We start from the raw sequence: 26,151 nt of genomic DNA on the forward strand, positions 1-26,151 counted from the left end.
TATTACGATTGAATCATATTTTTAATATTTTATTGGAATGAAGTGGTACAATACAATGAAAACTGTTCGCGATCATCTTTCGTGATTCTATGTTCTTTTAATACCTGCATATCTTTTATTTACAAAAACAAACTATTATTGAATACGTTAAACACGCAAAACATTTTTAGATCTGGTGACATTATATCTTGTTTAGAAAAAAGTATTTTGTAGTATAATATCTCGAACTATTTAAAAATTTTCAATTCTAAAACAAGCGAAAATATTTCACGATTCTTAACGTATACGATTATCCTAAGACCCGATGCAGACGAGTGACTTTTGTCCGCACGATATCGCTGTGACCATATGTCTGTTACCTTTTCAAACAGGAAAAAACAAAAAAAAATGACATATGACCGCAACAATATCGCATGGATAAAAATCACTCGTCTGCATAGAGCCTATATTAGACAGCATTGAAGATTTATTATTTGAATAATAATTAAGTTTAATTTGTTTCTCGCCTTGTTGAGATAGCTTGTAAACACTGTAAGTTAATTCCTCACCGCGAAAAAGGGTTGCAATTTATATTATGCATTCATAAATAAGAATAATTTGATTCTTTTTAAATGTATCACATAGATTCTTAGACAGATTTTTCATACTATAATTTACGGTCGTATTTCCAATTCTTTATGATTGCTTTTTCATTTATCTTTATGTAAAATTGTTACAGTGCAATTCTGTGTTGATTATAAACAAGAAAAACTTTGCATAAGTTATATGCATATTTCAGTCATAATAAAATTATAATAAATATGTAATATTTTCGGCTGTGTGTACTTGAAAAAAGTGAAATATATAACACATAAAACGGTACTTCTTGATCTTAAGAAAAAACAGCAAATATATAATTTATGCTGAAAATTATGTAAAATCATTGCTCTTATCGATAGCAAGCATTGTATACATCTTATCTGACATACTTGTTCAACATTTAATACAAAAATTAATCTATTTTTTATCTAGTAGTATATTCCGAATGTGCAAACGTCGATCAACAAATTCTACTGGTAAAATTACTTAGTTACTAAATTTTTCTTTAATGTACATAAATAAACCATTTATCAATAAACTATGCCTCCCATAGCCTTCTAACAGATTAAAGATCAAATTTCATTTGTTTCATATTAGGACAGAACAAGGTCTACATTCAAATTTTTGACAGTACATTAGCCTAAAAAACGTACAAGTTTCGCTAAAGCTTGTACAAAATTATAAATGTCATTAAAATTTGTCTTTTTCTTTACACATTTTTTAAGTGAAAATACAGAGCAGACAACTATCCTCTCGGCCGCGTCTCACAATATTTAATATATATTTTTTTTCTTTATGTTTGAAAAAACTGTGTTCGACGCAATGCCGAAAACAGATCAACCACACATTATCAATGATTTTGTGTGTGTATGTGTGTGTGACACCATTTTTAAAGATAACTAAAATATATAGAGGTTAGAATCCTTCCTGATACTGTTTCGAATCTAACTTCGCTTGGATCACTTCCAATTGTCTCTTTGCTTCACATTGTGGGAAGTTTTGTAAATCATAATATTGTGGTGCTATTTTAAGCAACCAATCAGCTACAAAAAATATAATATTTATAACATATGTTTATAGAGATATATTTTTCTCATATTATTTAATAAAAATGTAACTTACGCTTAATATCTGTTACTGTTCTGATATAATTTTTGGTCGTAAGCACGAACTCGTTATAAATTACCCATTCGGGTTTATGATCCAAACAACTGCTTGGATGAAGTTGTACAATTTGATTATCTTTAATAGTCAAATAATGACCGGTCCTTTCTAAATGAGCAACCTAATAATATACATAAAAAAGAGGTAGTACTATGTATACAAGAAACATTTTTTGTTATAAAACTTATTTTTAATTACATCTACCTGCATAAAAAAACCGTTCACAAGGGCTTTTCTAATGTTGATATAATAATCTTTTGATGTGAAGTCTGTAGAGGTACGTTTTAAACAAAATCTATCCATTATTCTACTTAGTTGTTGCCTAACATTATCCCCACTTTTTAAAGATCGGTAATTGACGAAGTTATCGTAACACCATTGTGGATCTTCGAAATCTATAAAGAAACATGAATTAAGACTTGTAACGTCATAGATGCAGACTTTAAAAAGTTGCAGGTACTTACTTTGTTTAAAGGCGTGGTAAACATTCAGTAACGTTAAATGATCTCCGTCGATATGTGCAAATCGCATTTTAGCATCATCCGCAGCTTTTTTTGATTCATTTGGCCTCACAAAACACTGCGGGACTAATGCAACATCAATCATCAATTTAAAACCACGTTACCTTACCATGATCCTGACTTAGACTTTTGTTTTTATCGTATTAAAATTACTTTATTCGCAAAAAAAGTATGAACCTAATGATGTGATAGAAAAAATGTTTTTAATAATACTGTACCTGACAACATAGCAGTAATGCTCAATATCTCATTACTGCAGTTATGATTGCAAGATGCAATGAGCATTTTTGCCAATTGAGGATCTAATGGAAATTCTGCCATCACAGCACCCAAATCTGTGAGATTTCCATCATCGTCTAAGGCAGCCAAATAATTAAGAAGTTCTAAAGCCCTCATAAGAGTTTCTGGTGCAGGAGGGTCCATGAAATCAAAATGAACCTATAGTAAAAACAGTTTATGGAAATAATTATTTAATAAAATATTCAATTAGAAATAAATTATATTCATGAGAAATCCAATATACCAAATCGTCAATGCCAAGCTTTTTCAGTTGCAATACAACACTGCCAAGATTAGATCTTAAAATTTCAGGATAAGTATTATCTTGCATCTCGTTTTTATATGCCTTCTCAGTATACAATCTGAAACATTTTCCGGGCCTTGTGCGACCAGCTCTACCAGCTCTTTGCTGCGCAGATGCTTTACTAATAGGTGATACAAGGAGAGATTCTACACGAATTCTGGGATTATACACCTGTTAAATAATATAACGGGAATTTAAAAAATTGATTTAATGCAGTACAAGAATAAAAAATAATAATGATCTATAGTTTGTTCATTGAGACGACCTTCACAGTACCTTTTGCTTTGCAAATCCAGGATCTATCACAAAGACGACACCGTCGATAGTTAACGACGTTTCCGCAATATTTGTTGAAACTACTACTTTTCTACCAATAGCACCGTTAGGCTTTGTAGGTGGTGCTGGTTCAAAGATTCTTTGTTGAAGGTTTGGAGGCAGTGTAGAATAGAGTGGTATACATTTAAGTTCACCTACTTCTGGACCTAAATTATCCATCTCCCTTTTGATTCTTTTACAAGCTTCTTCTATTTCTTCTTGACCAGTTAAAAAGAGGAGCAAATCTCCCGCTACTTCTTCACACATATGAATTTGAATAACTGTCCTGATAGCAGCCTCTAAGTAATCCCTTTCAGGCTCAGGTGTATAAAAAATTTCAACAGGGTGAGTTCGGCCAGGTACGTTCATTAAGGGTGCATTATCAAAATACTGTTGAAATTTTCCAGCATCTAAAGTCGCACTCATAATCACAAGTTTCAAATCCGGTCTTTGTTTAATCACTTCTTTTAACACACCCATAAGCAAATCTGTGGCTAAAGTTCTTTCATGAGCTTCATCTAATAATATCACTTGGTAAGCATCAAGCATGGGATCTGACATGCCTTCACGTAACAGCATACCATCAGTCATATACTTCAATATAGTTTTCGGAGAACTACAATCTTCAAAACGAATACTGTATCCTACTTCCACACCTGTTTAAAAAATTGTTGTGAACACATTATATAAATATACCTCAATTTTTAGTTAAAAAATATAAAAAAACGTCTTCAGAGTTAAAAGGACATAATACATACCTAATGGAACATCCATTTCTTCTGAAACTCTTTGTGCAACAGACATAGCTGCTACTCTCCTTGGCTGAGTGCAAGCAACGCCCTTGCTGTCAATACGTCTTGAATATTCTACACACCATTGTGGTATTTGTGTAGTTTTTCCAGAACCTGTTTCTCCAACGAGTACAATACATTGATGTTGTGCCAATAACCTCATAAAATCAGTACGGTATTCAAATACTGGTAAAGTGATTCTCTTTTTATAAAGTTCATGATATCTTGGTGTAAAAGGTAGACTAGTATAAGGATTTAGTTGAACTTGATTTTTTGGTGCTGTCGAAGGTATAGTTGTGCTATTGGATGTAGCCGAGCCATCTCTATAAAACAACAGATAAACTATAGAGTATATGAAGCTGGTCAAATTTATTATTTGAAAATTATTTTAATCACATAATAACAAAATAATACATGCGTGACTATGACATAAAATAATGAAAGTTGAGAACACTTCATTGTTATGAAAACCAATCAGATGGAAAACAAATAATATTTAAGTTCATCCGAAACTTCTCTCGTGTATCTATAATTATAACGCGTATGTTTTTAGCGTATTGTGAAATTATGCATTAATTTCCCATATATATTAATATACAACATACTATCGAAGAAAGAAATTTAGTTGAGAACCTTTATGGATGAGTTGATCAAGTCAGTCAACAGCAATACAAAAGAATTGTTTTATATATTTAAAACGTTAGATCCTTTTATTACATTATTGTTCAACGGATTAATCGTATTTTACATAGATTATTTTCAGGAAGCGGGGTTCGTTCAACGAGATGCGCGATAGGATCACAAAAACTTGTAACAATGCACATGGCAAAATATCTCATCGAACTCCTTAACTTTTACAATTAAAAATGTTTCAAAACACTCACGCTTTCCGTTTAATATACGGATCCACAACCTCGATCCTTCGTTTTGACATAATTCTTGTCCCTCCGCAGGCAAGCAAAGCAAAATCTGTTTACGAACTTCCACACAAGGCGTCACAAAATGGCAAACTAACAGGCCAAAGCTTCCTGTAAACGTAATCACAAAAAGCAACAATAGATGGAGCTACAAGTACCATAAAATAACTACGAAAGAAAAAATTCATTTCGAAAGTGGTCAATTTTAAATTTATGTAAAGATGAATAATTTGGTGCATGATCTTGAAATAAACAGACGTAAGATAAAAAAGATATTTATTTCTCAGTATGTTACAATTAGAAAAATATATAATTAGGATAGTTATTAAACAGCTATATTCCTAACAATATACATTGCTTCATTATCACATCCAAAAAGTAATGTTGATCTATCGATGTCAATACTGTTTATTGGTTTATGCATAGCACTACAAAGCGATGTTACATTAACTTTACCGTTTGTACCAATCGTGTTTAACCAATGTGTATTTGTAGGGTCTAAAAAAGGAATAATTTACTAATATACAGTGAGATTTGTTTATTACAAAACTTACCTAAACTTAGTTTCGAATGCTGAGCATTATTCCAATGCCATAATTCACCGCTTGTTGAACACGTAAATAGATTTTCTGGTCTATCAGGGTGAAAAAGTATTTCGCTAACAGCCTTAGCATGGGCATTGAGTTGAGACATTGGGTACGTATTATGTCTCAAGTCCCAAACTGTTAAGCTGCCATCTCCACCACCAGCCACAACAATATGTCTCTGAGTAGGATGATGAGCAATACTCGTAGCTTCTGTCTGCAAAAGTTTCTCTTTACTTGGAGGTATATAAATAATTTCCTAGAGATAATATTAAAGAGATTATACCTTTGATTGATCAGAAAGCATGAATGTTGTAGCAGGAAGATCTTGATCATTTCTTAAATCCCACACTTTCATATGTCCCCTTAAATTTCCTGTAAGTATCTCATTATGTCTTAAGAAATCAATACAATATATAGAGCAACTATCCGCATCATCTAAAATATGAATTCAGCTATTTATGTGTAAAATCAACATATAAAATAAATATTTTATGTACGAAATAAAATTTTATAGTACTAATAGATCTAATTGGCTGCTTCTGCCCAGCTGTTAAAAGATTAATTCTCCCATCTTCACCCACTGAAACTATGTCTTGTTCAAACGTAGAAAGTCCAGTACAAGATGCATAATCGCTTGTATTACTATTAAAAAAAGATTAATGAAACATAAACTATGTTTAAAAAGAAATAAATCTTAATTAATATATAATTAATTTATAATATTAATATATAAATAAAACTTACTCAAATTTGTGTATAAATTCCCATGACATGTGCTCTTTAAATTGAGAGTATGGATTTTCATGAATCTGCAACAACCTAACAGTACCTATAGATGTTGACACCACGAAGAAATCTTTTGAAATAAACTGTAAAAATAATAAAACGTTGATGAAAAAATTGTCCATGATATTTTTTATACATTATAAAGTAAAAACCTTTATTTCAGTTACGTCTCCGAGAATCGCATAAGATGATACGACAGCCGGATAGGATTCACCATCGTCATTCATTTGAAATGTCCAATGTGTTACTTTATTTACCTATTACATGATAGAAAATTACGATATTACAAATGATTAACATTATTTAATACAATAATCGTAAATAATTCATATGTACATGAGGATGCATTAGGTTAAGTTTAATGAAGATAACCCTACCGGATCATCCCAACTACCGGTTATAAAATTAGTAGCATCTTCAAAATCTGCGTGTTTCCATCTGATTTTAGAAATTTTCTCCGATACAAATGTTCCTTGTACATTTTCGCTCATTTTGGTACGAAATACGATCTAATTTAGAGTAGAAATGACAAAAACTAGGACCTCTGTTTATATGCACGCGTGTTTCCACGCGACTGTGAAAAAGACCGCCAAATGTGTTAAACAAAATTTTTGAAACGAAATCTGTCTACTACTATATTTTATTTCCTTATGTAATAAATATGCAAAAAAAAATTGTTTTAATAATTTTAATTGTTTTATTTATTTTACACAATTAAAAACGGTTGTTTTACTTTTATTAAAAATTTAATTATTTAAAAACATTAAGTACTTGCTTAATTTATAAGCAGTTTGAATGTGTGTGTATATATAAAAATTCTTAGAATTAAAAATTAAAATTATTTAAAAAGGAAAATTAGTGACAAGTGTTAAATAATTCTTACATATGTATAAATTACATCGTTTATTTGAAAAAAAGTATTTCTATAATTTTTGTATCTAAGTTGATCACAAGAAGGGTAGGGATTTGCCTATATTTTATAATTCACGGGAGATACAGAGGACAGTTACGCAGTGATCAGGTTGTGAACTAGATGTATATCTTACCTACCGAAACGCAAATTATTTCAAACGAAACACTATCTCACGATTGAAGAAGTTTCGAAGAGCTCTAATATGATTATCTGAGAATGCTGTTAAATCTATTTTTACAAGTTTCCGGAAATTGCAACATTCTTATTTAAGTGAGTATAAATTCGAATGATCTTAGAACGAGTTACTCCCTAAGATGTCATCGATGGTTTTACTGTTCTTGTATCTGAATACGCTCCACTTAACTCGCTGTGATGCAAGCGATGCAAACGACTTACAACTATGTAAGTATTAATGGATACAAGATTACTATATGCCATTATAAAATTATTTATGTGTAGCGAATAAAAGATTAAAAAATGTTTTATGAAACAGTTTTATGAAAAAAAAAAAAAAATTTCAGCTGCTGCAGACACGAATTTAACGAGTGACAAAGGTGTCACGGAAACGCAACATGCAAGTTGTAAAATCGCTACGAAAGAATTGGTTGCAAGCGCACGTACCAGTGTCACGAGAGTACTTACTGGAGTTTGTAATACTAGTAGGAAATAATTTCTAATCTTTTCTCAATTGTTCACGTTATTTTCTATTATCTAATTTTATTCGTAAATATCCAGAAATGATCGATGAAAAGTTGCGAGCTTTAAAAAAAGGCCTGATCAAAGAACTGGGAGAAATCAAGGCATTGCTAAACACTGTTTTGGAGGGGAAAAAGGAAGTACCAAAATTGGCGAAATTATACGACGATTATCACGAAGGCAAAGGCGATACACTCTCTCCAAGACAGTCTGAAATCGATAACTTTAACAATACGATCCAAAGAACTTCATTATTAAATGGTTTGCACCATTATGTTGTAACATTATTAAGAGGTTTGACTGACACTTGAGAATTGATTAAATCGTTTGAATTATAGTCGAATATTGGACTAAATGGAATTACAAATAAAATATAGAGTTAATACGGTATCTTAATATGTCTCAGGGCCTGCGAACATCTTCTTTTACTACTGGCAGATAAAGCATTTTGACGAGAAGCTTACCAATTGGAAAACCGCTCGTTGCCTACGCAGTTCGACATTTTACGTGAGCCCGAATGGGTATGCTATGTTCATCAAAGTAACACCGCGATATTTTCCGGACGGTACAGTTTTCATAGGCGTCGGATTGACCCGTGGTCGTCATGATTCTATTCTGAAGTGGCCATTTCCCCATAAGATTCGCCTCGAGGTAAAATCAACATTTTTACTCCTAATCTCATTGGAGTGTTAAAATGATCGTGTTTTCAGATTTTAGATCATTCATCGGAGCAATCGCGACAAGATCGAAGATCACGGATTTGGGATCCGTCCACACTTTGCTCAGAATATTTTTGGGGCCGTCCAAAATTAACTGGAGAACCAGATAATGCAGAATGCGTTGGACTGAGCGTCCCACGACAGATTTTTTTTGTCAAGTTGCCCGTTTCGATCGATCGTCCGTCGAGAAGCACTAAATATCTTTGGAATGGAAGTATCACGATCAAATTGACTGTTTATCTTTAAATAACTTTTATACTAAAAATTATACATTATGCATAGTAGTGTACGTAGTAATTCTACTAGTTTATAATATTCTATAATTAACTTTATTCGAGTTTCATTAAACGTACAAGTAATTGTATAAAAGAAAAGTATTGAATTGTCAATGGATTAAACTGTATCTTCTATCGTTTAAATAAATTCCATATGCAAATAGAAAGAAACGAGAATGAAGAAAGAATAATAAAGTGACATATTTTTAATATTCATCTTCGCGAATAATTCGCGTTATTTGTAGATTTAAACGACTGAGTTAATTCAGGGATGTTGATGAAATATCGAACCTCTTATGAAGAGGCATTCTACCGGATAAATAAACCTGTGGGATTCCTGATAATTGATAATCATTTGTATTACGTTGAATTGTATTTCGAATATTTTTAGTTGCTGCCCTTAGCAATGCCTTGTAAACAGAAATCGGAAGTCGGATGCTGCCATTTGCTTCCATGCCCTGAGATTCCATTGAATTTTCATGAAAATTCCTCTTTCTTCCGCACCCTGGAACCAATCGATTATTTTAAAATGATGAAGGGTCTCATAAAAAAAATTATCTTCGCCAATTTTTTCAATCTCTCAGATAATATGGCATTCTAATAGTCAAAAGCAGGACATACGACATGATGGAATTCTAAAAAATGATTATGTTCTAATTTATCGTCGAATGAAAATTAAATGGTTCTATAAAAACATTTACCTGGGTTCGACAACCGCGTGATTTAATTAATAATTAACACAGGTATTTTATAATATAATCGTAGATATACTTATATTATAATGAACATTTTGTTAAAAAGAATTGAAACAAAAATTACAAAATTAGACCTAGACTAGGAATATAAATAAAGAACACAAGAACATTCTTCCGTTTTTCTTAAAAGAAGATAAACATGCACAAGGGTGATTTTTGTTACGAGCCCTTCAATCATATCTGATGGCGAATTGGAAATTAGGTTTTTCTTACCGGTGAACGCATTGCAGAAAGGTCTCTTCATCTTCAGCGATTCGTCTGTTGAGAAGGCGTTTAACAATTGTTGCTCGATCTAACAGTTGATTTGATCAATTAATTATCGCTATAATTATGAACGTGGTTTGCTTGTTAAGATAATAATTTACCTTATCCTGCGGGTTCTCAGACTGTGTCAGGTTCACTAAGCATACGAATATGAAAATACAGCAAACGTGGTTGATTGCCTAGAGGTGATCGAAAAATATTAAGTTGTAGGGAATATTGAAAAAAATTTTGAATATTTCTAATAAAATGAAAGTTGTCCTCGTCATTGGTTAAACTGTATAACGTTATATTCGTTAATGAACCGATTAAAACCCAGAACAAGATCTCAATAATTACTGAGGCTACGCGTAATTTCTAATAATCATATCGATTATATAACTATCGCACGTGAACCTTTCAAACATGTTAACTGTTGTAATCTGCTTATGACTTTAATCAGGTTTGTACTGTGGTTAATTAATGTCGAACGATACTAGCCGGTCGATCCTTCCTTCGAGCAATACGTTCGTCATCCATGCAAATAAAAGCTTTTTAACTTCGCGTATAACGTAATATGCCGACCAAGTGAACTGCAACAGTTCAATAATGTAATTAGAAGTAAATTACAAGTTTCATTATATTTTAATAATCGCTCCTAGGTTAATGCTCCTCGTTGCTTTTAATACCTTTTTCAAAGTTTTTTTATTGAAAATCGTAATAGGCAATATCGGATGTAATTACATTTTTGATCGAGAAGGGAAATTGGAAAATAGTGATACGACCTCTTCAGACGCTGTCAACTAGTAACTAGAAATTTATATTATAAGGCGTCAGGAAATTAACGTGCACGTAATTCATAATGGTCAAGACATAATAGTGATTCATAACGCGTAAGAGAATATTGTTCAAGATATACATATACGAAAAGTTTTTTACGTACAGTGGATTTTATCAATATAGGTGTATATAGCGATACAGTTAAAAATTATTCTTCGCAAGTCTATATTTTAACAAAAAAGTATTTTTTCCGAATTTGAAGATGCAGATGGCTAAATGACAAAAATATGTTACAAGAATTACTGTTCGGAATTTTGAGTGGCCGTCCATTTATGGCACGGACAGGCCCATTCCCTTCTTTGGGAAATTCCGAATTACATGTCCTCCCCGAGCTGTAAATCTAATGACTCCGAGGTCACTTAAAAAACCCCGGGAAGGACCAACAAGAAGGACAGGATGGACAGACGAAACCCAACGGCTGGTAAGGAGAATCAGCAACGTAGGAGGAAAGTTCATCATCAGATATCGTACCGTGCGGGTAAAATACTTCACTCCCAACAAGATCCTACCACCGCCGTGTTCATAATATCACACGTTACTTTTATACAACATATGCAAATACAGTTCTAGATTAATCGAACACTCGATCTATTTAACTTCCTCCACCTTGAGCATTAAGTCATTCGAGGTACGCGATATCGACCGATCGGTTTGACCTGACCGGTTGCTCTTTAGTTGAGAATTCGCAACAGTTACCTTCATGTCGAATCTTTATAGCTTGAAGATCGGCAACACAAAGAATTATCCTTATAGGCGCACGAAGAAACACTGTCTCGGTTGAACTTTCTTCCTTTAGTTCGGCTACGTCCTTTGATAAAAGGATAAAAGGTTACTCGCGGAAAGAGTCAAGTCTGCGTATGAGGGATGAAGTCGCGCCTCAGCTCTTCAAATACCACCCCCTCCTTTAGTAGCATTCGAGGGCGTAAATACATGCGCCAGAGGAACGCATGACCGTTCATAATGGCCCATGGAACGGTACATTTAACATTCTTTACGCAGAATGTGGTTAGTCTTACGTATATTTCGCAGTCTAAATGGTGCAAGAAACACAGAAATTATGCATTTGTTCGTGTCTTATTCGTATCATGCACTTCGTTTGTTGTAACTACCGATGCGTTAAAGATTAAAGTTTGCTTACATAATACACAATATAATATACTCAAAAACTATATACACCCTGGTACACCAAAGTATTCAATTACTCAGCGTAGAAAATTTTTATCAAGCGTATTACGAGTTATTACGAGTTATACGAAAAATTTCGAAATTTCTACAAGTGCTCAAATATTTTCACAAGACACTGTATATACAATACATATATAATACACAATAGCTATGCTGTTAAACGTGCAATATGTTAAAACAGAAACTTCTTAAATATATCAAAACAATTCAAAAGTTATACTAATAATTTCATTCATATATTTTACAAAACATAATGAAGTTCTAAGAAGCAAGTAAAGAAACAGCAAATTTTTTCTATATAATTTTAATCTTAAGTAATATTTTTCCGGAAAGAGTATCATCAAATGTAAGTTCTCAGCCGTGGAAGGTTTTAAATGGTTCTGTACCCCCTGCGACGTTATCCTACTTATGTCCATCGAGAGAAGTAGCAAACTATATTTGATAAATATGCAAAAGCTGACAACAAAAGATCGAAACATAGTAGAACGATCAAGGCAAGAAGCAGCTTATGGAAGACTGATCGACAAGAAGTTCCGTGTAAATCAAAGGAAAGCAGCCGGGGCTAAGTACTAACAACGTTCGCGCATCAGTACCCGCTGAGTTACATTAAAGTTGTCCAACCCTTGGCAACTGCCCCTTGTCCGCCTCCGTCCATTCAAATTTTTAACGTTCTTTTTTTTTCATTGTTTAGTCTGTTGTATATCGAATATAAATTAATACTGATTGTCAGGAGATGTATGGATTAAGAAAATAATATTTCGTTTTGTAAAATAGTATTCTTGGAATCAAAACACTTTTAAGAAATGAAATATGTGTCATAAAATACACGCGCTGTGCTAGTGAATTCTTAATTTTCTCTCTGATTTGAGTATATTTTATTATGACATGCAAAAGGATCTATAAATAAAATCTGATGTTAAATTTGTACAGTTTTTACGTTCTTAACACTTGGTCCTTTTTAAACTATCATGTATGTTAGCCTTGTTGTCCTCTCTTTATCTTTTTTCAACATTTTAATAATGTGTCAAATATATGTTGATCATAATCGTCTTAATATTGTAAATCACGACGGGTTCGCAGCTTATGAATAAGAGATGCGTAAAGAACAATATTACTCTTGATATATGACTCTCTTCGTGTATAAAACGAGTGAATATTACTTATGCACGCGTTATATTCTCTTCGTTAAAAATGTCTATATGAAAATAAATCTATCAAGATTCAATAAAAATAAATAAATGTTAATAAAAAGAAATTATTAAAGTTATGTAAGATATTCATTATTAAAATACAATAAAATAAGTGAAATAATTTTCATACATATATATGATATATGATATATATATATGATATATTATTTAAATAATGGGAATAATTAATTAAATATATGAATGATTTTTAATATAGATACAACGGTTAAAACATTATAAATACGCAATTCACAAATGCCTGGATAGCTCAGTCGGTAGAGCATCAGACTTTTAATCTGAGGGTCCAGGGTTCGAGTCCCTGTTCGGGCGTTAATAGCTTTTTGCAATTTTTTATTTTATCTATAATGATACCATATAGCGATACCAATAATACATAAAATAATTCATCAATTTGTTGAAACACTTCGAAAACAAAAGAATAAATATATATTGCAGTTTAATACAGCAATTGTTTCTGAAATTTTAATATGGGAATATGCAGTAACTTGCAGGGCAGAAATGAAACACCATATTATATAAAAATTTCCATTTTTATATCTCTTTAACTTTTCATTTTACATTAGATGACTGTACACAAATAATGTGTAAGATAATTATCATTTACAGAACACATAGAATAAAAATCATCACAAAAACAGAAAACTCGATACTATCCCAAGTGTTCTGTTTTTTGATAAATTACAATATAAATAGATAAAAGTTCAGTCTATAGAACACAATCTCTTTTAAGATTCACTTGTAAAGAGAGTAACGTAAAAATACATGAATGTAATAGAAATGCGAATCATGAATGGCAAGTATGATAATGCATTATCACTTTAGGAAAGAAAAAGTAACTAGGATCCTCCAAACCCTTTTGTCAAAATTTAAATTAAGTTTTAGTCAATAGTACTAATATCATGAAAAATATACCTAACATTTAAACTAGATTTCAAAACTGTTCTTTAACACTACCATCAGGCATTCCAAAGAACACTTTTTCTGCCATTTTTATAAAAAGTCCTGTTTCCACAACTCCAGGCATCATCGAGATATCTATGTTAATTTTATTCCAATTACTCAGATGTTGTGGGAAATGCCAATCAAGAATGAAATTACCATTGTCTGTTATAACTGGACCCTAAAAAAAGATAAATAATGTAATTCATGTAATATTCATAAACACAGAAAATAATTTATTAGGATATTTACAGCTTTAGCCAAAGCCATTCTAACTTTTACAAATCCTCCATAATTATCTTCTATTCTTTTTTGAATGACAGTGTATGCCATTGGAACTACTTCAATAGGAATACCTTTCTTATAGTTTTCACCAAGTTTTTGAGAATTTTTCCTAAAATCATTAAGTATCATAAATAAAATACACATACATTAAACATATTTTGTCTGCAAAAATACAACACTTACGTATAATCAGCTATTATAATAAATTGACTAGCACAGGATGCAACGATCTTTTCTTGAAGTAAACAACCTCCTCCACCTTTAATGATATTCATATCAGAGTCAACTTCATCTGCTCCATCAATTGCACAATCCAACTGTTAATATTCAAGCAACAATATAGAAAATATTTTTGTAAATAATATAGATAAAAAATTGTTCATTACTTGAGGATAACTCTCCAAATCACCTAGGCGAAGGTGGTTATTCAATATTAGCTGACGAGCTTGGAAAGAAGTTGGAACACAAACAACATTAAGATCTTCTTCCTTTACACGTTCAACTGAAAAATACAGTTTTCTCCATCATTCGCATATATATTCAAGATCACAATATTTAATTATTTAGCATAATAAAATTTCCTGTCAGTAAATTAAAATATTCTTGTTACAATTACATTTGGATCAAGTACAATCTTATCTCCTGATGGGGTCAAAGGTGCACTATGACGATTTTATAATAAAATTAACTACATGTAGACTGTAGCAATAGTACAGGAAATTTGGTTATGAACGATTATAATTAAGTAAAAATGTTCTTACCAATCCTGTGAACAGCATATATTATAGTAGATCCACTACCAATTCCAATAACGCTATTATTCTACAAAATAATTGTGCGCAAAATTCAAACGATGAAATACCAGTAAGTTATTTAAATTAGTATTTATTTATTTATTTAATTCAATTTACTTAAAATAGAAATTACCTTCACATATTCATCAACTGCTTTGTAAGCAGCAACTTTCTTAGCACTCTCCAATGGTCCCATTTTTGGTAAGATTCTTGAAAAGCTAGAAATGTTTGCTAACGAGCAAAACTGTAAACCTTCGTTAAGTACTATGCGTGCATACTGTGTGTTACTAAATAAATTTTGCATTTCAAAATGGTTCTGCACTACCGTTACAACCGTTAGGTCAGCGAATCACAAAAGTGCACTTGTACGCAGGTCCGGCACAAAATTCAAATTATTCCGTTCCAACAATCGAGAATGTAAAAATTATAATTTTTCGTTATATAGAATAAACATAAACGATGCAATTTAATCGAATTTCCATTATATTTAGCATCAGAGGCGAATAACACAAAATACAACCAAACACAATTTACATTTCAATAATTATTATGTATAAGATTTCACTTTAATTCTCTATTATTACTTTAATAGTAATATTCATCAACACATTCCACTTCAACATGTCACGCACAATATTTCTGTTTTATCATCGTAATTTCTTTCGTTCGTGCTCTCGTTCTTTCTCTCTTTTCTTTCTCACTTTCGTTCATTACGTCCGTACATTTTTATGTGTATCGGTCGATTTCTTTATCTTTTTTTAAAAATCAAGTAAAAATCCGCGAACAATCTCTCGCACTGTAATTTTATTATGTATGTATTCGAGCAGGCTTAGGAAAAGATCGTTTAGCAAAAATTCAAGTACGTCGATACACGATGCCTTTAGTAGCAACTTTGTCGAAAATAAGAAAATCAAAGGCTCTAGATTTCCCCGACAAAATAGCTGCTGCTTGACTGCATGTACCGACGAGCAAGGCCGAATTAAGGTAATCTTGTGAAATGCACAACGACTGTGTGATACCTAATACTATACCGATCGCAAAGAGATCAGCCTTGCATGATACAACTAGGGCATCTACCACCATTTTGTCCTTCCAAGATTTACACACGAAAGTCTGTTTCTTTTTTCGCAACGAAGAGTGAACATTATTTCGAAGCTTACATACATAAAGCCGCTGAATGCTTATTATGATTTATTTTTTAATTTCTTTAGCTCAGGCAGTGGATCACGGTTAATGCAGCCGTGCCAATAAGTTCATAACTCCAGTAAGTTTGCAATAATACTAATTGCAACGCAGGTCAGTGTCTGTGTGTTCGAAGATGTACTTTCTATTTCTCTCTTTCTTCTTTTATTTCGCTTCAGCCTGGCTGGGTGTCTATTTCTAAAACGATAAAATCGGTGTCTATTTTTTCTTCAACCGAGAAATTCGTAAAGTGGAAATTACATTCAAGGAAATAAAAAAAGAAAAGTAAAGAAAGGAAGAAAAAATCAAAACGTTTTTCTCCTTCTGTTCTTCATGTACAGGCACACACATACACGCGTATGTATACATACAGCTTTTTCTCTCGTTCATTCTTATACTGTTTCTGTTTGCCCGACGAACTAGAAAGGACTTTGTGTGGGAGGCTTCATGACATCAACTTTCTGTTTTGATTCTACCCTCCTATCCCGTACACCACCCTTGATCACGTAAAACAAAATAATGCAGAAAGAAAAATCGTTTAGATCTTTAGATGGGCCACAGAAGCCGCTACATTGTGTTTTAACCCACTTTTCTTTCTAGTGTTACATACATATATATGCGCTTTGCTAACTCCTACAAATTTTTTTCTATCGTGCTCTCCTCCGTACACCACTCGCTTCTTCCTTTGGCTAGGATTACGATCAAAACTCGTCAGAGTTTCGCGAAAAATATGTACCGATTAATCTTACGATATCGTAATATGCCTCGAAGAAAATAATGCGCTCAAATTTTTTACTTATCTTTGGATCAAGACGGGAGTCTTGAATACGACATGATTCTTTTTTTCTTTTTTAATCAAATTAGTGATGAATTAAAGATTTTACTCGCACTTACTGATGACGTTAGTCGCATTTGCGTATAGCAGATGAATTGTACGATAATATTGTAACTAGTATTTCAAAGTTACCTTGTAACTAGTTCTGATTTGACTTTATTCAATATTAAAGACATATATATATCTTTTTTCCTTTCTACTCATATCGTATTCTTTTCGCTGACTGATAGTTACTGCGACATTTTTTCAAGGGAACGGAAACTCTAACGTGAGGAAGGCAACGTTGCGACAGTTCTTGATCGTGCATATCCGTATTATATCACAGTACAAAAATACTGTGAAAAATATAGCATAATAAATATTTTTAATAAAAAAGAAAAGAAAGTTCCTTTCTCACGTTTATCATAATTTCTTTTTTTTTTGTAATTTTTTTCTTTTTTTTATCAGATAGCTTCTTAGCGATAAAGTACAGTTTTCTGAGTGATTTTTAATTGATTCGCGCGATGTTAATAATACAGCATTATTAATCTCAACGACACATCCCCTTCATTAAAATTATCATATTAATAATATATATATATATATACACACAGTCAGACTCCTCCTGCGTTATTGGGCCATTATCTACATAGAAGCCCTATTATTATTAGTCGCTAATAATCGATTATAATGATAAGAAACGGTATCGTAATGAGAGCGTAATACGATAAATTATCGAGATTTTTAATTAAATTTAAAACTTTTATTTTTCTTCGCTACGATAAGTTGCGTATGTTCGCGTTCCCAATCACTTTTGTCCCCAGCTTACAGCAATTTTCTCTCTATTTTTAGTCGTTTACATAACTTTTTCTTCGATACGTATGCACACGCACGATTGATTACAATTAAAACAATACAGATCTACGCACAAACGCAACTAGTCGCTGTTGTACATGTGCGTAAGTGTATACACACATTTACTTAAATGTATGTTTGTGTGTATACACACATGTATATATATATTTATATATAAGCATGTATAATATATATTATTTATATGCATACAGTAGGCAATGATACGTAAAATATAGATAAATATAAATCGAAATTTCAATTCGTTAGAAGGAGAATCTCTTCGCCGAATAGAAAAGGGGAAAATGTCGTACGCGTTTCACAGTTTTTCCACCATATTTCTTTTTTTTTCTTTTTTGTTTCTTTTTCTCATTTTTGAATTTCAATTCCATCATTCATTTCTGATTTTCATGAAATTCGTTGTAGACATTGGCTACGGACAAAAGACCTGTTCTAGCGAAGTCTTCTCATCCCCTTTCTTTCTTTTCTTTTTTGTTAATTCGTCGGGCGTAATGGTTTCGATTAAAATTCGAAAATTCACAGAAAATTTCTCTTTCCTGACACTCGAGATAACATACGGATGAAGGACGTGATAAAAACAAACGTTTAATCCACCCAAGAATATTTTTTTTCTGTTCGTTACTCCATTCACAAGAATAATTTTTTAATCATGTTATTTTGTTTTTTCTCCTACAAAGGATATCCAGGAGAATCGTCGATATCTTTACAAAGCATCGAAACTTTCTTTCAAAGACGCCCAATCTCAAAACTTTCTACTACATAGACCGAGATCCTTGAGTTACCTAAGTTTTTTTTACGTTTTTTCTATATATGTATGAATGAAGAAAAGGAAAAGTATTTAATTACATAGGTGTTAATCACATAAAAAAAAAAAAAAAATAGAAAGAACGTGAGAATTACGACGATACTCCGAGGCACCTTTTCGTCCTTATGAATAAATGTATATTATATATATATAAATATATAAATATATATATATATATATATATATATTTATATTTATATATAATGTAAAAAGCTGTTGGAAAAGGCGTTACACTGTCCTTCGAAATCTTTCTTCTGATAAGGAAATATATAGAAATTATTTTTCCTGCTACATCGTATAGTACATAATGACAATAAATGTAATAAAATAATATTAATAGTAAAATAGAAGTGTAAAAATCCAAAAATTTTATAATCCTGAAGTGACGTGGAAACAAGGGGAACATAAGTTCGCAAGTATCAAGAATAGAAGAAAAAAAAACACCCAGTTGAAATTTTCGACTTTATACGAAGTTATTTTAGTACATAGCAAATCATGTTATTTATTTCTTCCTTTCCTTCCTTTTAATTAATGTAATTGGTTTTTGTATTAAACGTGCTTGTTGGAGTCTTGCTTCGTTCTGAGATTATACGCTTATGAATTCGTGTAAAATTTGAAAAATAACTAGCTTATCAGTCATCGAAATGTGCACATTAATATATGCGAAGTTCATTATTTCTCTCTTAATATCTGCATCTTATAGTTTTTTTTCTTTTCTTTTTTTGGGGGGATATGCACATATTTATTTAGTTTAGATAAGTATACAGCATTACTTTTGTATGAAGTATATCACGTGTAAAGGATTCTTTTGATTAATCACGCATTCCACAAAAGGCTGAATTTTTTCCCTTTCAGGTATTTCGCGTTAAGGCAATTAGTACACTTTTCATCTTCTTTCTTTACATTGTTGCTTCACTATTTTATATATCTTGTTTCCAATTCACACATCACAGTGGAATACGAGAAATTATTAGAAGTGTCCGAAAAATAGGTGCATAAAGCAAATAGTGCATTTAAAAGAAGATATTAAATTACTATCGACACTGAAAGATCCAGGAAAATAAAAAAGAACGAAATGTATGATTTTTTCAACACCTTTGGTTATTTTGTAACGTTATAAGTAATCCGATTTCGAATTTACCACTGAGAATGCCAGAACACGCGAGAGCATAAGACAAAAAAGAAATGAAATCACGCGCTACATATTTTGTATAACTTTTTACAAGTTTATATGTATATATGTATATGTATAATTTTACTTCATTTTCATCCACATCTTGCAGATACACCCACAAATCAATTAACATAGAATCTGAATGTAATACAAGGGGAAATTAATTACAATATGCAATATACATAAAGTGATTAACAGTCTAGGCAAAAAACAAAGAAAATTGAGTAGGAGTTAAAGACAATTGAAAAATAATTATTGCTCGTTCCTACGAGCGCCTTCAAATTCTACTCTCAGTAGAACCTTCACAAGTTTCGAATGCATTTGCGTGCGTCATACGCACGTACTCATTTCCGACGCTTTCTGCATAAAATAAACATTAATTATATCGTAAGCTTCAATTCAACTAATTTCAATGAAATGGAACACAGAAATTCCCAGTTTTACTTTGACATATCGCGTATAATTTTTACATATATCAAATCAGTAAAGCCTTTGTTATTGAGGAAAAAAAACGAACACACATACAAATATTATTTCATTTCACATTGTAAAATGGAGCGATTATAGATTCATAAATGAATGATTAAAAAAAAAAGAAAGGGGACCACGTGATATTTTTAAAACGTAGTACTAGCGCAATATACGCAAAAATTCAAAACAACAACGAAAATAAACTTTCCAACAAATACTTTAAATAAATACGATTAATTTTGAAAGAGAAAATGATTCAGATTTCTGTTTGTTTGGCATGTAAGACCCAACTTAATCCCTCCATTTTAAAGTACTAATTCCTGAGTAATATATAACATTAAGGGATGGCCCGCCAACTTATTATTTAGAACCACTGGTTCTGGATTATCTTTCTGAAATGATTCAAACCTCGTATGACTATTTAAAACTTATGTTCATCTAACAAAACGTTAATGCACATGCGCTTTGATGATTTCATAAAGCATGTAGATTAAAAATCGTTAATTGCTCGCTTTAAAATATTTGTCCGATGATTAAGATTTCTCAAATACAAACGGACCAACCCAAGCAGATTTATAAATTTTTTCCCATAAAACATATTTGTATTTCAATGATACACATAACATTAAACTAATTTTAAAAAATATATATATCAAACATACGATGACCAAAAAAATTTAACCAGTTTAAATTAAGCACAACTAAACTGGTGCGTATGACGGGCAGTGCGTCTTGTGAATTGTTAGAGTTTCTACATTTCCAAGATTTTATGTGTTAAATAAAACTGAGTATTTTATCAATCTAACTGTTCTAACAAACCCATACAGCCACCAAACATGAAACGCTAAAAGATATAATTATATTGTTATTATTTTTACCTGCCCGTCTCTATCCTCGATCAAGTTATTGTAAATGGATATAATAATATCGATGTAGAACGTGGCAAGACTCGCTGAGGAGTGTGTACGAGGAGTGTATATGACTGCAAGAAGTGAGTTATTTACATTATTTGCATGTGTCGGCGAATCAGCCCTTGCCCTTGTTCCATGTCACGTAACGACAAAAGATGGCGAGATTAGAGTTTTGAAAAGTGATAAGATAGGGAGGGTGAGGAGGAGGGCATTTGAATAATTATTAATATATAATATTATAATAATAACAATAATGATGAGGTGTTCTAAACAGTGCTAGGACTAGTGCTAGAGGGTCCTGTGAGGAATCAGGGTGGGTGGGTACGGGGTAAGGAAGGGTTAGTGTGGGGGCGGAGGTTCCGTAGATTGGTTTCTGCCATCTACAGCCCTAACTGGCTTCCTACGTGAAGGACCTGTTACGCCAACTGGACCGACCCCACCTCTAAGGTACGCTGGTGCAGGGGTTACTATCGGTTCTCTGATAGTTCTACTATATGGTAGCGACAGTGATTCCTGCAATACCTGTATAACGAAATTACAAATACTAAATTATTTTTGTCACGATTCTTTAACACAAAGTTTAAATTTTCGAAATTGCGAACTTAAATCCTCACATATACTTACCAATGACTCAGGCAATACACTGTGCATCAGTGTTTGAACCATAGGTGAATTTTGTATCGCGAGGTTATTAGAATTTGGTGGCAATCCTTGATTCTGAAGACCTGTCCCCATACTCCCAGCAGTAGTAGTTTGAACAGTATGTGATTGTTGCATAGACGTTTGCGTTACATGTTTACTCATTGTTTGATCCCTTTTCGCTTCTTGAGTTACATTTAATTTCTTTGTAGAAACTGAGGAAGAGTTAGCATTTGGTGTATCAGGACTGCTTGTAGCAGTAGTTGCACTTGATACTGGTGTTTGCGCTACAGATTGTTCCTGTGTTAACTCCGGCAATGTTTGAGAAAGCGTTCCAAGAATAAGTTCGCACGTAAAAAGACTTCTATTTGCACTTTCACGTTCAATATTTTGCAACTGTGAGTCAGAGAGAGAACTGGTAATACATCTATAAACGGAAAAGAGCATACATGTAATATTAATTAAAATAAATATAGCAATTAAGAACATCTATGTATAAACACAAGGTTACTGGTCCTTTGGGAACTAAAAAAAGGCATATGCCCCTTTCATGGAATCATCTTAAAATATAACTTTTGGCATCCTACGCACTGATCATGACATGCAGTTTTGCATATTTCAGACAAAAGACTGCATGCATGCAGGTGTATGTCGAAAATATATTTATAAAAATACTCAAATATTAGCGCATAAAAATTAATATTTTGACCATATTTTAGATACTTTTAGATGCGTATATTCCAATATTTACACATAACACATACTTTGGCAATAAAAACATATAGTTCTGTGAACTAGTAGATGATACGCCGGACGGGTTCGCCACATTAGTTGTATTATTGTTACTAGTCGTACTATTTGCTACCACGCTAGTCATAGTAGTAGAATGACCACTTCCACTAATAATTCCTCCACAACTTGCAGAGCCAAGGACCTGAGTTTGTCTCCTAGGTAATCGCTCCAATTGCTGTCTAGCAGCCTGAAAAGATGTTTCTATTGTATCATGTATTTTCAATTCGATAACTTTTATATTCGTATTTTAGGAATTCAGCTCTTGATTAATTTATTTTTATTACAACTTAATCTTTTTACTAAAATCTTTTTTATTGCTAAATCATACATACTCTAACTTGTTGTCGTTCCAACTGTAGCTGCATTTGCAACTGTTGTAATTGCGATGGTGCTGACGAACTTTGACCAGTTCCTCCACCACTTCTACGAACACCGGATAATTGAGAAAGTAATTCTGTAATTGGATCTATACCTTCTCGACTACTCGGACTCAATCCTCCGGACGAACTGAAATGCATATTGGACCTGAAGGTCCAATGACACGCCAATGAACATTATCTAAGATGAGATGATGATAAACTGAAGCTGAATCCGGTTTAGCGTTCTTTTTAAGCATTTCAAAAAGAGAACGCATCTTTTATCTTACAATATACTATCATGATTATTGAACTATGTTTCACTAAAAAGATGATGGTAATGACTGATAAATTATAATGTTAATGTTATAGAACAAGCAAAAAATGATACTTAACAAAATACATGCAATCAAACATCACAGAATTTGTACATTACTGTAATTCATAATCAGTGTCGATAGAATTTTTTAAAAATAGATTAATAAACTAGCACTGAAACACATTTGATATTTATTTTTAGTGGGGAATAATTGTTTCCACGTTTTCTTAAATATAATACTTACAATATTTATAACAAATATTATAACACTTTTTCATAATCATTTAATATAGCGCGTATATCAAATATACATACCTGCGAGGCCGCGGTCCACCAACAACTCTAGATGAATGTGTTATCCGTCTACCAGTATATCTACTTGAAGCTGGTTCATCTAGAAAAGAGATCAAGTCTCTTGGTCCACTACGATGCTCCAAACTTAAATGACCACCAAAATCATCAGTCACGTTATTAGGATCTCCCCCTGGGACAGATGCACATACTGGGCAAACCTATAATAAAATTAGAAACCTAGAAATTTCTCTCTAATAAAAAAGGTAATGTATGATAAACATTTATATATATTATAGTATACATACAACTTCAAAAGAAGTATCTGAGTGATCTGCAGCAACATGTTCTTGCAGTGTAGCTTCAGTGAAACCCATTCTTGTACAGTAAGGACAAGTTAAAGATTGTGGCTGTTCTACACTTACTGCCTCTCCACCATAATATAATTCTACAAGATAATAAATTAAAATTAGTTTGTATGATTGAGTTATACTTAAAAGACAATTATTATATACACAGAATTTAATAATTAACTTACCAAACTCAGATCTAGTAAGTATGCACTGCATAGGATGATCACTGTGGTGACGCGTAGTACTGGCACCTCCTTCGTAACAGTTGGCACACAAATCATAATCGTAGCATATGAGGCACTTATATCTGCGACCCCGAAAGTTCCCCTTTAAGCAGGCGTCACAACTTACCCCTAAAATAAATAATTACTATATATTTGTATATATAGGGATTATCATTTTATATTAGCATTTTTATTAGATTTACTATTAGTATTAGATACATAGGATATAAATAAAGGATATTACATGTATGTAAGTAAAGTACATTTACATAAAGAACTTTAATAAAAAGTACTATTGTCTCTACAAAAGATATTTATATATCTTTCATACCTACATATACACACAATAACCTTGAACTAGATCTATTACAGATACATTATTTAAGTCTGTTTCAAATGTATATAGTTTTTGACATAAAAAATTCAGCTGTATATTCTTATTAAAACAGACAACTACAACTTAATAATATATTGAATGCAACAATAAAGTAACTTCACCATAAATGTAAATAAGTAAAATAAGAAAATAATATTGAGACAATGAACATTATACAGAGACACTACACATGTAATTTTCTTATAATTAAATGCATATAAAAATTTAGTTCCTTGTTTAATAAAACAATCTTTATAGCTATAATAACAGATACACAATGAGTTTTTAATTTCATGTGTTTTCCTAGTTACCTCTTAATTTTTACAAGTTATATACATATATGCATGTACATATTTTAAAAAGTACAATAAGCTAAGTATGATGTCACTTTTATTGTAATAGTATCATAAAAGTTAAGACCTACGTATATGTTTATTAATAGTCAGCAATAACATTTTTTAACTTCAATACAATATTTCTAATTTCAATTATGTAACATGAGTAGATGTTAAATAAATAAGAAAGAATATATGTACTAACTTTATTTATACAAACAATAACTACTCTTTACTTTGCTAATCTCATTATAACACATTAACTTAAAAATCCAATATAATTGCATTTCTGTGATGTTAATATTATACCATTAGAATGTAATAAACAACGCATTATTTAGAAAATACAAACTTGAAAGTTGAAAAAAGTGAGGAAACAGGCTAATTCAAAGATATCGGATAAGAAAAATATGTTTCAATATGTTTTAGAGATTTAACATTGTAAGAAAGAGAAAGGGATTGTACAAGAAAAGCAATATCAAAGAAACCATTTGGCAGAGCTCATCTTGACAATGGGTCAATAAATTTCCCCGTGAATTTTATTCATTTTATATAACTAAAATAAGAAAAAATGATGACATGGCAAAAAAGTTGAGCACAATCATCAAAGAGCATTATAAACCCAAAGAAATTGGAGTAAATTTTTTATAAGTGCTGCCATCTGGCCTCTGACATTAGACCCTTTGGTACAGAGCTTACAAGAAATGTCTTAGGAAAAATCTCATACATTCTCGATTTCGTAACCTCGACGATGAGTCTACACAAACTTTTTATGCATATCCCCGAATACCCCATGATTAAAAAATTTTGTCATCAATATAAAACAAATTTAGCATGTGAAGTAAAGGCTGACTTGCTAGTCAGAAACAGCGCACACGTACGTACCGTCATGTCGATTCATTTTCCGTTTAAAATCTCATATACGCCGATAGCGCGAAGTCTCGCGATCGAACGGTTTACGAAATACGATTGCTGCTCGCCACTGCGTTAACTCTTCACGTCCCTCAATGCAGCAGATACAATGAGGAAAACATTAATCGTCAAACAAAAAATTTTTCGTTAGAATTTCCAGCGTAAAACCTAACCCAACTAGGCTACCGTGACGTCACACTAGACCTACGCTCCCGGAGAACGTTGCGGG

General features: G+C 32.0%; 6 protein-coding genes and 1 non-coding gene across 8 annotated transcripts; 2 read left to right on the forward strand and 5 right to left on the reverse strand.

Annotated features, from left to right (window-relative positions):
* Positions 1-13: 13 nt before the first annotated feature.
* Positions 14-4,992, reverse strand: LOC100643219 (putative pre-mRNA-splicing factor ATP-dependent RNA helicase PRP1). Its single transcript, XM_012316989.3, has 9 exons — positions 4,838-4,992; positions 3,921-4,276; positions 3,124-3,818; positions 2,788-3,018; positions 2,483-2,702; positions 2,208-2,330; positions 1,948-2,138; positions 1,702-1,864; positions 14-1,622 (listed from the first exon to the last, which is right to left on the reverse strand). Exons 1-9 carry the CDS (start codon positions 4,885-4,887, stop codon positions 1,495-1,497), a joined length of 2,157 nt encoding a protein of 718 aa, XP_012172379.1. The 5' UTR covers positions 4,888-4,992; the 3' UTR covers positions 14-1,494.
* Positions 4,993-5,129: 137 nt separating this feature from the next.
* On the reverse strand, positions 5,130-6,828 carry LOC105666550 (nucleoporin Nup43). The gene is made up of 7 exons (XM_012316988.3): positions 6,621-6,828; positions 6,396-6,500; positions 6,202-6,326; positions 5,975-6,099; positions 5,741-5,892; positions 5,425-5,671; positions 5,130-5,368 (listed from the first exon to the last, which is right to left on the reverse strand). Exons 1-7 carry the CDS (start codon positions 6,732-6,734, stop codon positions 5,196-5,198), a joined length of 1,041 nt encoding a protein of 346 aa, XP_012172378.1. The 5' UTR covers positions 6,735-6,828; the 3' UTR covers positions 5,130-5,195.
* A 363-nt stretch (positions 6,829-7,191) lies between these two features.
* LOC105666549 lies at positions 7,192-9,013 on the forward strand. Its single transcript, XM_012316987.3, has 5 exons — positions 7,192-7,558; positions 7,678-7,815; positions 7,892-8,113; positions 8,259-8,503; positions 8,563-9,013. Exons 1-5 carry the CDS (start codon positions 7,471-7,473, stop codon positions 8,815-8,817), a joined length of 948 nt encoding a protein of 315 aa, XP_012172377.1. The 5' UTR covers positions 7,192-7,470; the 3' UTR covers positions 8,818-9,013.
* On the reverse strand, positions 8,882-11,561 carry LOC100644107 (cardioactive peptide). The gene is made up of 4 exons (XM_003401520.4): positions 11,378-11,561; positions 9,967-10,044; positions 9,815-9,893; positions 8,882-9,351 (listed from the first exon to the last, which is right to left on the reverse strand). Exons 1-4 carry the CDS (start codon positions 11,381-11,383, stop codon positions 9,107-9,109), a joined length of 408 nt encoding a protein of 135 aa, XP_003401568.1. The 5' UTR covers positions 11,384-11,561; the 3' UTR covers positions 8,882-9,106.
* A 1,752-nt stretch (positions 11,562-13,313) lies between these two features.
* Positions 13,314-13,386, forward strand: TRNAK-UUU. Its single transcript has one exon. It is a non-coding gene; the product is annotated as a tRNA-Lys (tRNA).
* A 202-nt stretch (positions 13,387-13,588) lies between these two features.
* On the reverse strand, positions 13,589-15,417 carry LOC100643097 (ribose-5-phosphate isomerase). Its single transcript, XM_003401186.4, has 6 exons — positions 15,229-15,417; positions 15,063-15,123; positions 14,688-14,803; positions 14,485-14,618; positions 14,269-14,410; positions 13,589-14,197 (listed from the first exon to the last, which is right to left on the reverse strand). Exons 1-6 carry the CDS (start codon positions 15,397-15,399, stop codon positions 14,009-14,011), a joined length of 813 nt encoding a protein of 270 aa, XP_003401234.1. The 5' UTR covers positions 15,400-15,417; the 3' UTR covers positions 13,589-14,008.
* A 143-nt stretch (positions 15,418-15,560) lies between these two features.
* LOC100642976 (E3 ubiquitin-protein ligase KCMF1) lies at positions 15,561-26,138 on the reverse strand. Of its 2 annotated transcripts, none has more exons than XM_012316986.3 (8): positions 25,896-26,138; positions 24,261-24,428; positions 24,031-24,170; positions 23,747-23,943; positions 23,089-23,263; positions 22,729-22,943; positions 21,950-22,391; positions 15,561-21,847 (listed from the first exon to the last, which is right to left on the reverse strand). In XM_012316986.3, exons 1-8 carry the CDS (start codon positions 25,909-25,911, stop codon positions 21,665-21,667), a joined length of 1,536 nt encoding a protein of 511 aa, XP_012172376.1. In that variant the 5' UTR covers positions 25,912-26,138; the 3' UTR covers positions 15,561-21,664. The 2 variants fall into 2 exon arrangements, with proteins under 2 accessions (XP_012172376.1, XP_003401233.1); XM_003401185.4 differs by having other exon boundaries at positions 23,089-23,281; positions 25,896-26,137.
* Positions 26,139-26,151: the final 13 nt, after the last annotated feature.

This window comes from Bombus terrestris, chromosome 15 (genome assembly GCF_910591885.1).
Source record: "Bombus terrestris chromosome 15, iyBomTerr1.2, whole genome shotgun sequence".
NCBI lineage: Eukaryota > Metazoa > Arthropoda > Insecta > Hymenoptera > Apidae > Bombus > Bombus terrestris.

Coding starts and splice junctions, on each gene's coding strand:
- LOC100642976 (XM_003401185.4), bottom strand. Junction 22,944..23,088: donor TGGAACGACAACAAGTTAGA/GTATGTATGATT, acceptor ACATCTTTTCAG/GCTGCTAGACAGCAATTGGA. Junction 21,848..21,949: donor GTGTATTGCCTGAGTCATTG/GTAAGTATATGT, acceptor TTCGTTATACAG/GTATTGCAGGAATCACTGTC.
- LOC100643219 (XM_012316989.3), bottom strand. CDS start 4,887: ATGTCAAAACGAAGGATCGAGGTTGTGGATCCGTATATTAAACGGAAA. Junction 4,277..4,837: donor CCGTATATTAAACGGAAAGC/GTGAGTGTTTTG, acceptor GTTGTTTTATAG/AGATGGCTCGGCTACATCCA. Junction 1,865..1,947: donor TGAACGGTTTTTTTATGCAG/GTAGATGTAATT, acceptor GTATATTATTAG/GTTGCTCATTTAGAAAGGAC.
- LOC105666549 (XM_012316987.3), top strand. CDS start 7,471: ATGTCATCGATGGTTTTACTGTTCTTGTATCTGAATACGCTCCACTTA. Junction 7,559..7,677: donor TGCAAACGACTTACAACTAT/GTAAGTATTAAT, acceptor AAAAAATTTCAG/CTGCTGCAGACACGAATTTA. Junction 8,114..8,258: donor AAGAACTTCATTATTAAATG/GTTTGCACCATT, acceptor AATATGTCTCAG/GGCCTGCGAACATCTTCTTT.
- LOC100644107 (XM_003401520.4), bottom strand. Junction 9,894..9,966: donor CTGAGAACCCGCAGGATAAG/GTAAATTATTAT, acceptor ATCAACTGTTAG/ATCGAGCAACAATTGTTAAA. Junction 9,352..9,814: donor TTTCTGCAATGCGTTCACCG/GTAAGAAAAACC, acceptor GATTGGTTCCAG/GGTGCGGAAGAAAGAGGAAT.
- LOC100643097 (XM_003401186.4), bottom strand. CDS start 15,399: ATGCAAAATTTATTTAGTAACACACAGTATGCACGCATAGTACTTAAC. Junction 14,804..15,062: donor ATATGCTGTTCACAGGATTG/GTAAGAACATTT, acceptor TGTATTTTTCAG/TTGAACGTGTAAAGGAAGAA. Junction 14,411..14,484: donor ATTATAATAGCTGATTATAC/GTAAGTGTTGTA, acceptor TAATGATTTTAG/GAAAAATTCTCAAAAACTTG.
- LOC105666550 (XM_012316988.3), bottom strand. CDS start 6,734: ATGAGCGAAAATGTACAAGGAACATTTGTATCGGAGAAAATTTCTAAA. Junction 5,893..5,974: donor GCAGCCAATTAGATCTATTA/GTACTATAAAAT, acceptor TTCATATTTTAG/ATGATGCGGATAGTTGCTCT. Junction 5,672..5,740: donor TGCTTTCTGATCAATCAAAG/GTATAATCTCTT, acceptor AAACTTTTGCAG/ACAGAAGCTACGAGTATTGC.